This window comes from Terrapene carolina, unplaced genomic scaffold (genome assembly GCF_002925995.2).
Source record: "Terrapene carolina triunguis isolate 2854851 unplaced genomic scaffold, T_m_triunguis-2.0 Scaffold53, whole genome shotgun sequence".
NCBI classification, from domain to species: domain Eukaryota; kingdom Metazoa; phylum Chordata; order Testudines; family Emydidae; genus Terrapene; species Terrapene triunguis.
This window is the reverse complement of record NW_020664404.1, coordinates 3929079-3944687: the sequence shown is the minus strand read 5'-3', so window position 1 is coordinate 3944687 and position 15609 is coordinate 3929079. Positions and strand designations below refer to the sequence as shown.

The following is a 15609-nucleotide window of genomic DNA, read 5'->3' as shown; positions in this document are numbered from 1 at the left end:
GGTTGGACTAGGTGACCTCCTGAGGTCCCTTCCAACCCTGATATTCTATGATTCTATGAATGTGTGACCCCTAAAAGCTGAAACGCCAGACAGCAAATAAAAAAATCCCTAAATGTATTATTTATAAAAAGCAGCTCATGATTTTGAGGGCCTCATCATTTTGGGGGGACTGACTTATAACTTTTCATGCTTAGGGGTGGCCATAAGGGAAGCAAACGTACCCAACTGAAACAAGACAGAACATAATGACTTAGGTTGATATTTGGCTAGGATACTAAGGTTAACGCTCTTGCTAAAAATAGCAGTTGTGCCTGAAATAGAGTCACGTATTTTCTGTTCTATTAAACTACCAAGAGGGTTGACTAAAATGTTCCTATGATGATTGTCTTATTATTTCTCTCACTAATGCTCCTTTCACTAACTGGAAAGGGGAAAAATATCACAAAGTTCAACCAGCCTCAGCTGCATGGCTGGGGGTTGCACCAGAAAGGGAAGCTCAAGGCTACATCCGCTAGCCCTGCTTCTCATACAATGGTGAAACGTGATTAAAGATTACCACCATAGAAGTGTAGACCCATTCCTGCACTTGACAGTCATCCAAAGCTGATCTCAGCAGCTCCATAGTCCAACATCATATTTCTGAGTCTCCTTGCAGCTCTGTACAGTGAGAGCAGCTGATTGGGTATTTAAAACAGACCTGAAAAGGTGCTATAACAGGAGAAAAAGAGGGGCACTGGCACTGGATTCTTTACTGACTCAGTACTTAGACCAGCTGCAGCTTTTGGCTCTGACAACGACCGGCATTCAGGCAGCACCACGTGACCCAAGGGCTCTAAACGATGTCTAACAATCGACTGACATGTGGAAGAGACTAGCAACTCTGCAGAGGGATGCCAACAGCAGCCATGAGTCGCTCATGCAAGGTTGAGACATGCACCTTCAGATTAAAAGACTGCAAAGGGGTGTTTCTCTAGTGCAGCGTTTTTCAAACGTGGCCACCGTGGCCGCACGCAGCCACCAGGGGCTTTTCGTCCGGCCACAACAGCCGCTTGGGTGGTGATGGAGAAGGGGGACAAAGCATCGGCACTTTCCCGTCCCTCCCTGGATGTGCCACCGTGCACCAGCTCTGGATGACCAGTGGGGCACAATGCTGCAGGAGCAAGGTGAATTCTTAACCCACCTGGGGGAGGGGGAAGGGGGGACGGGAAGGCTCGGGCTTCAGCCCTGGGATGGTTGGGTGGCAGGCTCCAGCAGCGGGACTTCAGGAGCCTGGCTGTGGGACTTCGGGTGCCAACCCCTGGCTCTGGCTGCGCAGCGGCAGGTGCTGAACTCCAGGTCTGGCCATGTGGCTCCGGCGCCCAGCTCCAGCCGCTCAGCGGTGGGCACTGCCCCCAGCTCTGGTCACAGGCTCCAGCTGCAGGAGCCGGCCCTGGGTGCTGACCCCGACCCCCGGCTGTGACCGTGACCGAGCAGTGGCAGGTGTTGACCCTCAGCTCCAGCCATGTGGCCCCAGCTGGGACTGATCCCTAGAAGCGGAAGCTGGCCCCAGGTGCCGACCCCTGACTCTAGCTGCATGGCAGTGGGGCTCACCCCGACTATCACCTCAGGTTCCCACTGCCTTCCCCATCCCCCCATAGCCCCTGCTGCCCCCTCATCCAGGCCTTATTTTGTCCTGGGGCTTACTGAGAAAAGTGATATTAACGAACATGCAAGTATCACATTTCACAGCAGACTTACTGGGATAAGACTAGCTGGGAGGCTGTGATAAGTGAGATTAACAAACATACAAGTATCACTTTTCACAGCATTATTTTTATTATGGAGTCTGCCAAAAAAAAAAAAAACCCAACCAAAAAACCCCTACATAAATTACAATGATTTGGATGTGTGTATGTGCAAAAAAATTTTGTGAACCCCTGTGGGTGAAAGAATATGCAAGATGGTGACCATGTGAGATTATCATATCCTATATGACATGTAACCATTGTCCCCCTCTGCCTGGCTGTTTGGTCGACCACAGAAAGTACTCTCAATGCTTTGAGAGGTATCTAATCAATTAAAGAAACAGGTTTACGAGTCTTGAAAAGTCCTCTCTTATGTTCCTACAGAGTGATATGGACTAACAGCAGCTCTGCATGGGAATTTCTGCAGAAATATCCTCAAACCAGTTGTAGTCTGAGGGTATGTCTTCACTACCCGCCAATCCGGCGGGTAGCAATCTGTCTATCGGGGATCGACTTACCGCGTCTCGTGAGGACGCGGTAAAATCGATTCCTGATCGCTCTGCCGTCGACTCCGGAAATCCACCTCAGCAAGAGGCGGCAGCGGAGTCGGCGGCAGCGGTCGACTTTCCCCCGTCCTCACCGCCAGGTAAGCCGACCTAAAATACGCAACTTCAGCTACGGTATTCACGTAGCTGAAGCCCCGGGGGTCGGAACCCCGCTGTAGTGTAGACCCAGCCTGAGGTAGCAAAATAGTGTTGGTTTTAGCCTACTGCTGCCATCTTGTGACTCTCTCCTGCTACATCATTCTTTGAACAGATAGCTAGTGGTCATTTTGTAACTAACACAACTGAAGATGTTTGGAGGTGTGACAGACCCAGACCAGTGGGGTACAGGTAGGGTGACCAGCTTTTCCGATTTTATAGGGACAGTCCCGATATTTGGGGCTTTGCCTTATATAGGCTCCTATTACCCCCGGCCCCCTGTCCCGATTTTTCACACTTGCTATCTGGTCGCCCTAGGTACAGGAGTCTGGTAGAGGGCAAATATACTGGTCACTGGATGAGTAGTTTTCTGTTCCCTGAGTGACCAGAGCAGGGGCTGCACTAGAGTAATCAGGAACCTGCTAGAAGCAGTTAAGGCAGGCAGGCTAATTAGGACACCTGGAGCCAATTAAGAAGAAGCTTCTAGAATCAATTAAGGCAGGCTAATCAGGGCACCTGGGTTTTAAAAAGGAGCTCACTTCAGTTTGTGGTGGGAGTGTGAGGAGCTGGGAGCAAGAGGCGCAAGGAACTGAGAGTGAGAGGGTGTGCTGCTGGAGGACTGAGGAGCACAAGTGTTATCAGACACCAGGAGGAAGGTCCTGTGGTGAGAATAAGGAAGGTGTTTGGAGGAGGCCATGGGGAAGTAGCCCAGGGAGTTGTAGCTGTCATGCAGCTGTTACAGGAGGCACTATAGACAGCTGCAGTCCACAGGGCCCTGGGCTGGAACCCGGAGTAGAGGGCGGGCCCGGGTTCCCCCCAAACCTCCCAATTGACCTGGACTGTGGGCCCTCCCAGAGAGGAAGGTCTCTGGGCTGTTCCCCAACCCACATGGTGAATCTCTGAGGCAAGAAAATCCGCCAATAAGCGCAGGACCCACCAAGATAGAGGAGGAACTTTGTCACACTGGTGTCAGGGGTGGGATCTGAGGGGTGCACAGCGCGGCGGAAGAAGGAGGGTGATTTAAACAAAAAACAAAAAAACAAAAAAGAGAGAGGGTTTATTTTTTTTCACCACAATGGATGACGTAGTGCGGGCACTGATACAAGCTACGGCGGCCCAGCAGTCGGCTACCCGTGTCCAGGCAGCCGCCCAACAGGATGCAGTGCGGTTGCAGCAAGAGACTAATCGCCTGCTGATGGACCAGGCTGCTCAAGACCGAGCTATGTTGCGGGAACTGGTAAACCAGGTAAAGTCCCTTACAGAGCTGAATCGCAGCCATGATGGGACGCGGCTCATACGGCCCAGCCATTGGCTGCAGAAAATGACACGGAAGGATGATGTAGAGGCATACCTTCTGGCCTTTGAGAGGACAGCCCTATGGGAGGCCTGGCCTCGAGATCAGTGGTCTGGCATCCTTGCTCCATTCCTATGTGGGGAGGCCCAGAAGGCCTACCATGATCTGCCTGAAGAGGCTGCGGCAGACTACCCCCAGCTGAAAGCAGAGATCCTGGCCAGATCTGGGGTAACGACAGCAGTGCGGGCCCAGCAGTATCACGGTTGGAGGTACCGGGAAGACAAAATCCCGCAGTCCCAATTGTATGACCTCATCCATCTCGCACGAAAGTGGATGCAAACAGAGTCCCGGAGTCCGGAAGAGATACTAGCGGTTCTGGTCATCGACCGATACATGAGGGGACTACCACCAGACCTTCGTGCCTGGGTAAGCCAGAACGAACCCTCCACCTATGATGAGGTTGTCGCCCTGGTAGAGAGGCGAAGGACAGCGAGGGAGCTGACCCGACCAGTTAAGGAAAAGGCACCCCGGGTTAAACTAGCAGCACCAAGCCCTAAAGTTCGGGTGACTGGGCCACCAGGAGGGCCCAGGTGGAAAAAGAGAGAGGCTGAAGGCCCATTAGAGGCCACAAAGAGTCAGAGCACTGAGGGAGAAGAGGATCGTGATGTTAGACTGCCCAAACCAAGAGACCGGAGAACGCCTAGGGCTCCATACAGATGTTATGTCTGCGGGGAGTGGGGACACATAGCTGCACAGTGTCCCAATGCTGAGGAGCCTATGCAGTGTAACCTGGGGAACTGGGCAGATCCATGCTCCTTAATCCACCTTGTGGGGGGTCTCACTAACCCCACATATGTGAAACTAAATGGGGTCGGGACCACGGCACTGGTTGATTCGGGAAGTGCTATCATGCTTATCTCAGGGAAGCTCGTGAAGCGTAGTGAGCTGCTACAGGCTAAACGTACGGGGATAACATGTGTCCATGGGACAGTTAGTTACTACCCCACCATCCCAGTAAAAATCGAGATCCAAGGGAACACTACTGAGGTAGCAGCAGGTGTAGTCCCTAAACTCCCAAACCCGGTGCTTATAGGGAGGGACTTCCCAGGGTTTGGAAACTTACTCCCAGTAGGGGGATTGGAGAAAGATGGGGACCCTAAAATTGGTGAGGCATCCACAGCAGACTGCCAACCCCCAATCTTCTCTGAAATATCCCCAGATTTGTTCTCCACACCCATACAGGATAGGAAGACAAAAAGGGAAAGAAGGGCAGCTAAGGCCTTGGGAACCCGAATACTGACCCAAAGCCAGAGGGTCGCTCTTGTAGGTAGGCGGACTCGCGCAGCTGAAAAGGAGGCCACGCAGGAGGGAGAAGCACCTGAGTCTGAACCCCACCCTAATGCTTCTGAACCAGTAGAGGCAACAGAGACTGGGCCCCTAGATCTTGGGCAGATTAGCCCCGGGAGAGGAAATTTTGGACGGGACCAGGCAGAAGACCCAAGGTATGACAACATTAGGAAGGAGGTGACTGAAATTGATGGGGTCCCCGTGGAAGGAAAAACCCAGGGACCAGGACCCTACTTCATAATGAAGAAGGATCTCTTATACCGGGTTGCACCAGTAGAGGGGCAGAAGGTACAGCAGATCCTAGTACCTCAAAAACACCAGAACGCTGTATTAAGTCTTGCTCATAGTCATCTTTTTGGGGGGCATTTGGGGGTAGAGAAGACCCTGGCACGAGTCCTACGACGGTTCTTCTGGCCCAGAGTACATGAAGAAGTGCAGAGGTACTGTGCCTCCTGCCCGGAGTGTCAGCTGCACAGTCCCCATTCCCACTTGAGGGCACCTTTAGTACCCCTTCCCATCATAGAGGTCCCCTTCGAGCGAATAGCCATGGACCTAGTGGGACCCCTGGAGAAGACAGCTCGGGGCCACCAATATGTACTTGTTGTTTTGGACTATGCTACTCGCTACCCAGAAGCCGTCCCCCTGCGGAACACGGCCTCTAAAACTATGGCCAAAGAGCTGGTGGGGATCTTTGCCTGAATGGCGCTACCGAAGGAGATATTAACTGACCAAGGAACCCCATTTATGTCGAAGCTAATGAAGGACCTCTATACGCTGCTCCATATACATACCCTGAGAACTTCAGTCTACCATCCGCAGACTGATGGGTTGGTAGAAAGGTTTAACCGAACCTTCAAGGCTATGATAAGGAAGGTGGTAAGTCGGGACGGGAAGGATTGGGACACCCTACTACCCTACCTTATGTTTGCTATCCGGGAGGTACCACAGGCCTCAACTGGGTTTTCCCCCTTCGAGTTATTATACGGGCGTCACCCCCGTGGCATACTAGATATCACCAAAGAGATCTGGGAAGAGGAACCCAATGAGGGGAGAAATATAATAGAGCATGTAATGCAGATGCGAGACCGGATAGCCCGGGTTATCCCTATTGTACGAGAACATTTGGAGAAGGCACAGGAGGCCCAGCGAACCCATTACAATCGCCAGGCAAAAGTGCGACAGTTCCAACCAGGGGATCGGGTTATGGTGTTGGTACCCACGGCAGAAAGCAAGCTTCTGGCCCAATGGCAGGGGCTCTATGAGGTGGTTGAACCTGTGGGGGAAGTAACCTACAGGGTGCGGCAGCCAGGACGCAGAAAACAAGAACAGATTTATCACGTTAACCTTCTGAAACCCTGGCATGCACAAGAGGCATGCACAACGGTCCAAAAAGACCTAACCCAGGAAAACAAGCCTGCCAAACAGGTGAGAGTGTCTCCTGATTTAACACCAGACCAGAAGAATGAGGTGTCTGAGATGATCTTCCGGAACCAAGATGTGTTCTCGACAAAACCGGGTCGAACAACCGAGACATCACCACATCGTCACGAACCCTGGGGCCAGAGTAACAATGAGGCCCTATCGGGTGCCAGCGGCAAAAAGGAAGGAAATTAAAGCAGAAGTAAAAAAAATGCTGGAGTTGGGGATCATCGAAGAATCCCACAGTCAGTGGTCCAGCCCAATCGTGCTGGTGCCCAAACCTGATGGCACCACAAGATTTTGCAATGACTTCTGGCGACTAAACGAAGTATCCCAGTTCGACGCGTACCCCATACCTCACATAGATGAGCTAGTGGACCGTCTGGGTAATGCCCGGTACTTGACTACCCTAGACTTGACAAAGGGGTACTGGCAGATTCCCCTTGCAGAAGACGCAAAGGAAAAGACTGCGTTCTCTACACCAGAGGGTCTTTTTCAATATACTGTCCTCCCTTTTGGACTACATGGGGCCCCAGCTACCTTCCAGCGCCTCATGGACAAGCTATTATGCCCGCATAACAGTTATGCTGCTGCCTACTTGGACGATGTGGTCATTCATACCCCAGACTGGGAAACCCACCTGGAGAAGGTGGAGGCAGTCCTCGATACCTTCAGGCAAGCTGGCCTTACAGCAAACCCTGCCAAGTGCGCTGTAGGGTTTACAGAGGCCAAATATCTTGGCTACATTGTGGAAAAAGGTTTGGTAAAACCCCAAGTGAACAAGTTAGAGGCCATCCAAAATTGGCCCCGACCAAGTCGCAAGAAACAAGTCCGAGCGTTCCTAGGTGTGGTGGGGTATTACCGACGATTTATCCCCCACTTTGCCACAAGGGCAAGCCCCCTGACAGACCTAGTGAAAGCCCGTGGACCTGATCTGGTGAGATGGTCTGATGCAGCAGAGGAAGCATTCACAGACCTACGGACTGCCCTCTGCAGTAACCCCGTACTGATAGCCCCTGATTTCACCAAGGAGTTTATCCTGCAGACGGATGCATCGGAAATAGGGTTGGGGGCCGTTCTATCACAGATGGTCGGGGAGGAGAAACACCCAATTCTATACCTCTGTCGGAAACTCCTTCCAAGGGAACAAAAATATGCAGTGGTGGAGAGAGAATGCCTCGCTTTTAAATGGGCCATGGAAACATTGCGCTACTACCTGCTCGGGCGCAGATTTGTCCTCGTGACCGACCATGCCCCTCTTCAATGGATGCAGCGGAACAAGGAGAAGAACACAAGGGTGACCAGATGGTTCTTATCCCTCCAACCTTTCCAGTTCCGTGTGCAACACAGAGCAGGGAGCCGTCATGGCAACACCGATGGCTTGTCACGTGTGCACTGTCTGGCGTCCCAAGCTGCCCAACCCCTTGGCGTTGAGCAGGGGGGAGGGATATGTGACAGACCCAGACCAGTGGGGTACAGGAGTCTGGTAGAGGGCAAATATACTGGTCACTGGATGAGTAGTTTTCTGTTCCCTAAGTGACCAGAGCAGGGGCTGCACTCGAGTAATCAGGAACCTGCTAGAAGCAGTTAAGGCAGGCAGGCTAATTAGGACACCTGGAGCCAATTAAGAAGCTGCTAGAATCAATTAAGGCAGGCTAATCAGGGCACCTGGGTTTTGAAAGGAGCTCACTTCAGTTTGTGGTGCGAGGAGCTAAGAGTAAGAGGCGCAAGGAGCTGAGAGTGAGAGGGTGTGCTGCTGGAGGGAACCCGGAGTAGAGGGCAGGCCCGGGTTCCTCCCAAACCTCCCAATTGACCTGGACTGTGGGTTCTTCTAGAGGGGAAGGTCTCTGGGCTGTTCCCCAACCCACATGGTGAATCTCTAGGGCAAGAAAATCCGCCAAGAAGAGGAACTTTGTCATTGAGGTTTCACACAGCTTCCAGCTAAGTTTGACCACTGTACACAAGCATGCTTTGAGCATATCATAGTAGCTGAATTATATTTGGAACACTGGCTAACTCAGACCAAAAAACACCTATTCTAAGGTTCATAAGGGGTAACTGATCAGTCTAAGAAATATATTACCTCCTCCATACACTGTAGAAGTTCTTTCCAAATTTCTCTAGGGATGGGCCTGTAGGGTAGTTTAACTCACAGTAATACTTAACTTTACCATCCTAGCTCCCAAAGCACTTTACATTGTAAAGTGCTAACCTAGTACTCTCTTGCAGCTGGTAAAACTGTGGCCAACAGTAAGGGAATTAATTCTCCCTGACAGGTCCCTGAGAATTTGAGTAATACTGTTAATGTCTACAATTTAATAGGTTTTTTGATCCAGTTTATTGTAAATTGTTCTAAAAAAACCAAATAATGCATCATCTTTGTAACAAGCTGAATGGGAAGAGTTATTGGTATTTCAGTATCTAACCAAAAAATGGTATTACTGCAGTAATTTAAGGGACATTTTGTAATCAGTAGCAAAATTAACTTGCTGGCTGTTTCTTTTGTATTCAAGTTTAGTAGAAGCTACTTTTGAACCTGTCATTGGTCCTAACACCACTGTTTTGTGAAAGTTTAGATAATTTAGCAACGCTGCAACTAGAAAATTTCAAGTTTATGAACATGGTCAGACAAGGCTGGAAATTGAAAGTTGCATTAGTTTGAATAGGTATGTTTAATTACTTTAATGCCACTTGTGTAAACTTGTTAAACCTTATTTTACTTAAGCTTAAGTCAATAAGGAATCAACTTAATCAAAATTCATGTAAACCTATCTTACATCAAAGTGAGCATATCTAAGCAAAGTTGCCTTAGTTAACACAAACTGCATCTGTGGTTACACTGCCATGTGTATGAATGAGATCACTGTGCTTGCTGACCTCAGACCTCCCTCTTACTTAATGTAAGAACCTGCTGCAAAAACACATTTCAAATACAAGTTGTGTAAGTGACATCACACCCACTTATGTCACTTATCTGACTTGTCTTCCAGTTACAGCCAACATATAAGAAATATTTAGTTTGAATTGTAAAGTGAAATTGGCTCAACAGCAGTATCTATATTTTGGTGTTAGTCATGTGAGTGTCAACCAAAAAGCTGATGGGTATGGCTCATGGGCATAAAAAGTTGGAAAGCTTTTGCTATTTCATGTTTTATTACATGTAATGGTGATGTCTAAGCTCCTGCTACACTCTACAGGTCAGATTTAAAACCAAAATATAAATCTTTTCAGCACTATTCACACTTAATAGTAAGTCTGTTCATAGTTATGCATGATAAAGAATGTTATTCAAAAATTTTATTATGATTTTCACATTTCAGTTATATTACAGTTACCATTTTGAAAAGGACATTGTAAAGGCTGAATTCTGTTTACATTAGTAACCTCACTCCAGTGAAGTTTCACAGGTCGAACCCTAGAGAGATCATTGAATTACAATAAAAAACAATGTTTCAATATTGCACCCCTTTACCACTCGCAACTTCTAAAGGGAGTAAAAGCTTAGGTTCTAAAAACAGCATCTAAAAAGAATGTGTAAATAGACACATGGTCTAGAATAGCAAAGATACTTTTGAAAAACATTTGTAGGTACAAAACAAAGTAAGTTGAAAAAATATATTTACAGAGAAATATCTACAAACATGCCTAACAGCATTATGTGAGGCTTCAGACTGGACACTTTCTTCCTCCTCAGAAAAGCAGTTTTCATCTCCCAAGACTCTCAGGGGCTCTTCCCTTGATCCTAGTGCATTTTAAGAACCATCCTGCTGATCCTCAATCTTTGGGGCAAGATAGTATTTTAAATGTCCCATATCCGCAATCTTGTACTCCACAACTGAGGGAGAAAAAAGCAAGTCAGTTACTCAGATCACTTCAAACAGTGTAGTTTATGCCCATGTGAAGACTTTACAATGCAGCTTAGAAGTGGTGTAACTATACAATGTTGTTTTGAAGAACTGAAAGCAGCATTACTTACCTAGTGGAACATCTGCAGACATACTAAGTGTAACTGTAGGTGATAGTGGTGTGGCTTTGGTAAAAAAATTCAAGTACCTCAAAGCAAAAGTGAGCTGGACTGGCTCATTCATCTCTATTGTAACCTAAAGGAAGAAATCAAAAACAATCATGAATTAAGACTACAATGCTCTCTTAAAAGCAAGGACAATGATCAGTAGAGCTCCATTAAGTATTTGTCATTTCTGCACTCTTACTTTGAGAGATTTCTTCATGTTCTAACAGCCCATAAATGTAGCACGGCACAAGGAGGAACTTCTGGGCACTTAACTATTAGTTGCAGCCCCAGTGACAGCAATTTTCTACCACAACAGAGCAGATGCCAGCCAGAATACTAGTAATGTTTCCCCCACCCACCTCCCATTTTCCTGATATCTATGTATTACTCAGCCCTGTTTTAGAGACAGGAAAGACCCAAAATTTTGTAGCTTGTCAGTTTCCTAAATCCAGTCAGGTAGGCTGGGCTTTTGAGTCAGTATTCTGCAAATCTCAGAAAGTTGCTCCTGCCCCAACAGTAGTGAGAGACTCAAGTCCCCATATTTTGGAAAATTTTCAGAGCACCATCAAACTTACAGCTTCTTCCTCCTTATCCACATTACTGGTCTGTGACAGCTTGATGTTTCCATTTCCTAGCTCTCCATTAGCAGAAAATTTTACACCATCTTTTGCACAAGAGATGACAACAGCATCTCCAATATGGCTGAGATCTCTGCAGATCCGTGCAAATTCACCAGAAGGCATTTTCACTACACAGCTGTATTCTTGTTCCTGTGAGAAGACAACCTTAGATATAGTTTCTAACGGTATCAGAACAATCTTTTGTATTCTGTCACTTGTATATATATTAGCCAGTGTGTGTGTCATACTGCAGATTTAAGCCAAAAATACCACTCAGAAACAAGTCTAAGGCTTCTGCTGAAATTTAATGAGAGCTTTGTTGGGAAACAGTCTGCCTTGAAATAAAGTTTAGGTTTATTACATTTCCTAACAGGAAGCTAGTCAAAAAACATTATGACACCTAAACATTCAAGTTCTTGACTTATTTGTAAAACCTAATAATTTAACTTAGGTCAGCAGTGGAGACAAAATTACTTACTGGAATTCCAAGTTGTTCCACATCTAAATCCATTAACTTCATCTCATAATCAGAGACCTTCTCCTGATCTAAAAACAATCAGACAAGATGTATTTGACCCGAACTGTTCAAAAACATTATTAAAGCTAGGGTTGTTTGTTAGATTCTGTCCCAGGTTTCCTCAGTGTAGTCTTAATTTGATAAAGAAATCAGATGCAATTAGTCACAAAGTGACACCAAGAAAAAACCTATCCCCAATGCCACAGTTATTCTTTAGACAAATATCCACTGAAGTCTACTCAAAGCATAAAGCTTAATAAAGTTAAATAGTGACTGATTATTCAAAGATATGCACATATTTTAATTCTGGACCAGCAAAGCAAGCCAAGGCACTGATTAGCTGTTCTGAAATGCAGAGTTACAAGATTTCACCCCCAATTCTGCTTCATAACTGAATTAAAGAAGAGTTTGTATGTTAATATTAAAATAATTTGGAGTCAAGATATTTACTTGGTGCCTCAAATACCAGAGCCAGCGTATCTGCATTGTCCTCTGCTCTGAGGGTGATGATGTCTTCATTGCCAGCACACTTCAGTATTTTGGACATACTAGGAAAGAACAAGAGAATTGATTACTAGGTCACTTATACTGCACTAAAGTGATATTTGCAAAAAAATCTGGGGGGCTGTTTCACACACCAATTTCATGCAGCTGCCTCCAGCGCATTAACGTCAACATCAGCTCCTGCGACGCTCACATGGCTGCGGGACAGCTCTGGTGCTGTTCAACCCGCCAATACAGGGCGCAACGCCGCAAGTGGGGGGAGCATGCGGAGCAGGTGAGATGCCATAACTGGGGCCGCGCTCACGGCAGTGACGGGACCTGGGCGGACGCCACTAACCACAGGTCCCTTAGCCCCAGCGCGCCCTGGCCAAGCCATGGCAGTCGGGGACCATAGGCCCCGCCCCCACGTGCAGCTTTCCCGCCAGCGCGCCGGTGCATTGTACGACTGGCGCCGAAATGACGTCACCTCCACCAGAGGCCAGCGCGCACTAGAGAAACGGCGCGAGACACCACTCTCCCCCGCCCCCCCCCCCGGAGAATTTCGCTCCCCCGCCCCAGCCAGCCCCCCCCCCCCCCGCGGCTCTGCCCGCGGCTGAGGGCACTGACCCTCCCCCCCGGCCCCGCTACCTGGCCAGGTTGACCCCCATGGCGATGTTGCGGTCGCAGCGGTAGGTGTCGAAGCCCTCAGAGCGCAGCGTGAGCTGCACCAGCGAGACGTGCGAGGAGTCCATGCTCTGCAGGCTGATGCCGCCCGAGCCCAGGTCCCAGCAGGCCTCGGTGATCAGGTCCTTGAGCGCCTCCAGCACCCGCTTCAGCACCGAGCCCTGCACCAGCCGCGCCTCGAACATCCTGTCAGCGGGGGAGAGGCCACAAAACCCAGCGCCGCACTGCTCCGCACACACAGAGACCCTCCACTGCGCGCCAAACGGCGGCTCTTATAACGCCTCTGGCCTCGAGTCCTGGCCCCGCCCACACGTCGCGCTACACCAATCATAGACAGGTCGACGCCGGAAGCCTCGCCTACACGCCGCTCCCTCACCAATTAGCGCCCCCGTGATACCGGTAGTTCCGCCCCTTTGACAGCACACCCGCTAATCATGGAAGCGTCAGAAATCCCGCCCACATGCCTGTGCTCGACCAATCTCTAGGTAGATAACATCGCCCTAAGCTTGCCTATCAACTGACGCGTAACAATAGGAGCCACGCCCACCACTTACTGTACGACGACCAATCAACTCGTGGCTCTCGTTGTCCATACGTACCTGCCAATCGCTGTTCTCCTCAACACTGGACTCCGCCCTAGTGCCCACGGCTCCTCCCAGCTTCTCTTCTGCTGCCTCGTCCCGACCCGTCTCCCTCTGTCAGATAGAGCCATGGGGCCCCAGTGGTCGGGGGAGTTGAGAAGGGGGTGGGGGCTGCTCGATGTTATGCGGAGGCCCCGAGGTTTCCATGGCAGTTGTTGGATGGACTGTTGGGGCCCCATAAGTTCCATGGGAGGGGCTAGATGGAACGTTGGGGCCCCAAATGTTCCACAGCAGTAGGTGGGTGGAATGTGGGGGCCTTGAATTTCCCATGGCATTTGGGGGATTGCTTCTGGGTGGAATATTTAGAGACCTGTAGGCCTTGGAGCCGCCGGAGGAGTGGAGCAGGGGGTGCTGCTGGGTGGAACATCAGGACTCTGTAGGGTCCGCTGCAAATGTGGGGGGCTGCCGAATGGAATGTTGGGGCCCCGACGGTTCCGGGGCAGATGTGCACCCGTGCACCCCTTTTGCATAGGGGCCGATAAGTGGAAGCTCGGGCCCCCCGGGTGGTTTGGTGGTACTGAATGGGAAAGCAGGGTTTGCAGTGGCAGGATGGTATGTTGGAGCTCTGAAGGTTTCACGACAGTCATGGGGTGGAACTCTGGAGTCCTGAAGGTTTTGTGGCAGTGCGGCGTTCTGATGAGCTGAAGGCCCTATGGCAGTTCTGGGCTACTAGATGGGATGGATTGGTCAAGCTGTTGAGCTTGCCAACTTGCATTGATTGTGGTGGTTTTTGTGGTGATGTAATCAATTTGTAGCCTCCCAGGAACTTTCTGGTTTTCATGATGCTGCACTGTGTGGTCACTCAAAATATCACTGAGCTCACTTCCTACAAAAGCACAAGCCCCCCTGAGTTAAACATTGTTCCTTACTTGAAACCAGTTAAAGGCCTGTAACATACAGCCTAGCCTCACCGGTAGAGACCCTTGATACACAGGTTAGTAACTGCATTACAATGTCAATATCAGCGGCAGCTCCAATGCACCATCACCTGCCACTTTTCTTTTAAATTGCAAAACCTTTAACATTTTCCAAGTTGTAAAACTCCAGAGTCCTCATTCCCCACCAATCTGTTGTTCATTGGATGCTGAACAACTCAGGTTATTTTACCTCTATTTGGCACTGGTGCAACCATTGCTGGAATACTGTGTCCAGTTCTGGTGTCCACGGTTCAAGAAGGATGTTGAAAAACTGGAAAGCATTCAGAGAAGAGCCGTGGGAATGATTTAAGGATTAGAAAACATGCCTTATCGTGTTTGACTCAAAGAGCTCAATCTATTTAACAATAAAGGGGTGACTTGATTACAATCTATAAATCCTTACATGGGGAACAAATATTTGATAATGGGCTCTTCATTCTAGTAGAGAAATGTCTAACAAGATCCAATGGCTGGAAGTTGAAGCTAGACAAATTCAGACTGGAAATAAGGCGTACATTTTAAACAGTGAGCATAATTAACCATTGGAAACATTTACCAAGGGTAGTGGTGGATTCTCCATCACTTACAATTTTTAAATCCAGGTTGGATGTTTTCCTGAAAGATCTGCTTTAGGAATTATTGTGGAGAAGGTTTCTGGTCTGTGCTATACAGGAAGCCAGACTAGATGATCACACTGGTCCCTTCTGGCCTGGGACTCTGTCCTCACACCCCAAACCCTGGCCTTTGTGCCTCTCTGCAGGGTCCAGCTTTGCCTGCGCAGATACACTGTGGTTTATGCAGGCTAGGATACATCTGTAACCCCAGTCCCAGTGCCTGTTCTGCATGGCATTAGCGACTGTGGGGGTGCAGAGGGGGAGTCTTTGGCTGGTAATGACATCCCTTTCCTGGGGAGGGGGCCAAGGACGCAGCACACTGCAGCAGGGGCACTGGAACAATTTATATATTGATCCATTCTATGCATCCGATGAAGTGGGCTGTAGCCCACGAAAGCTTATGCTCAAATAAATTTGTTAGTCTCTAAGGTGCCACAAGTACTCCTGTTCTTTTTGCGGATACAGACTAACACGGCTGCTACTCTGAAATTTGTATAGTGGGGAGCTCAAGAAGCAAATTGTAAACCCTGTATATGATGTCAAGTATCAGGGGGTAGCCGTGTTAGTCTGTATCTACAAAAACAACAAGGAGTCTGGTGGCACCTTAAAGACTAACAGATTTATTTGGGCATAAGC

At 48.8% G+C, this 15609-nt stretch overlaps 1 protein-coding gene across 1 annotated transcript; it reads right to left on the bottom strand.

Annotated features, from left to right (window-relative positions):
• Positions 1 to 9765: 9765 nt before the first annotated feature.
• PCNA (proliferating cell nuclear antigen) lies at positions 9766 to 13087 on the bottom strand. The gene is made up of 6 exons (XM_024197206.3): positions 12766 to 13087; positions 12085 to 12182; positions 11596 to 11663; positions 11073 to 11267; positions 10462 to 10585; positions 9766 to 10320 (listed from the first exon to the last, which is right to left on the bottom strand). The coding sequence occupies exons 1-6, from the start codon at positions 12984 to 12986 to the stop codon at positions 10238 to 10240; spliced, it is 789 nt and encodes a 262-aa protein (XP_024052974.1). The 5' UTR covers positions 12987 to 13087; the 3' UTR covers positions 9766 to 10237.
• Between the last annotated feature and the right edge of the window lie 2522 nt (positions 13088 to 15609).

What these genes read in the sequence shown, in the direction of transcription:
- PCNA (XM_024197206.3), bottom strand. Translation starts at nt 12,986, where the DNA reads ATGTTCGAGGCGCGGCTGGTGCAGGGCTCGGTGCTGAAGCGGGTGCTG. An exon ending in TCTGGTATTTGAGGCACCAA is followed by an intron (nt 11,664 to 12,084) that starts GTAAATATCTTG and finishes GATTGTTTTTAG; the next exon opens with ATCAGGAGAAGGTCTCTGAT. An exon ending in GTCTGCAGATGTTCCACTAG is followed by an intron (nt 10,321 to 10,461) that starts GTAAGTAATGCT and finishes TTTCTCCCTCAG; the next exon opens with TTGTGGAGTACAAGATTGCG.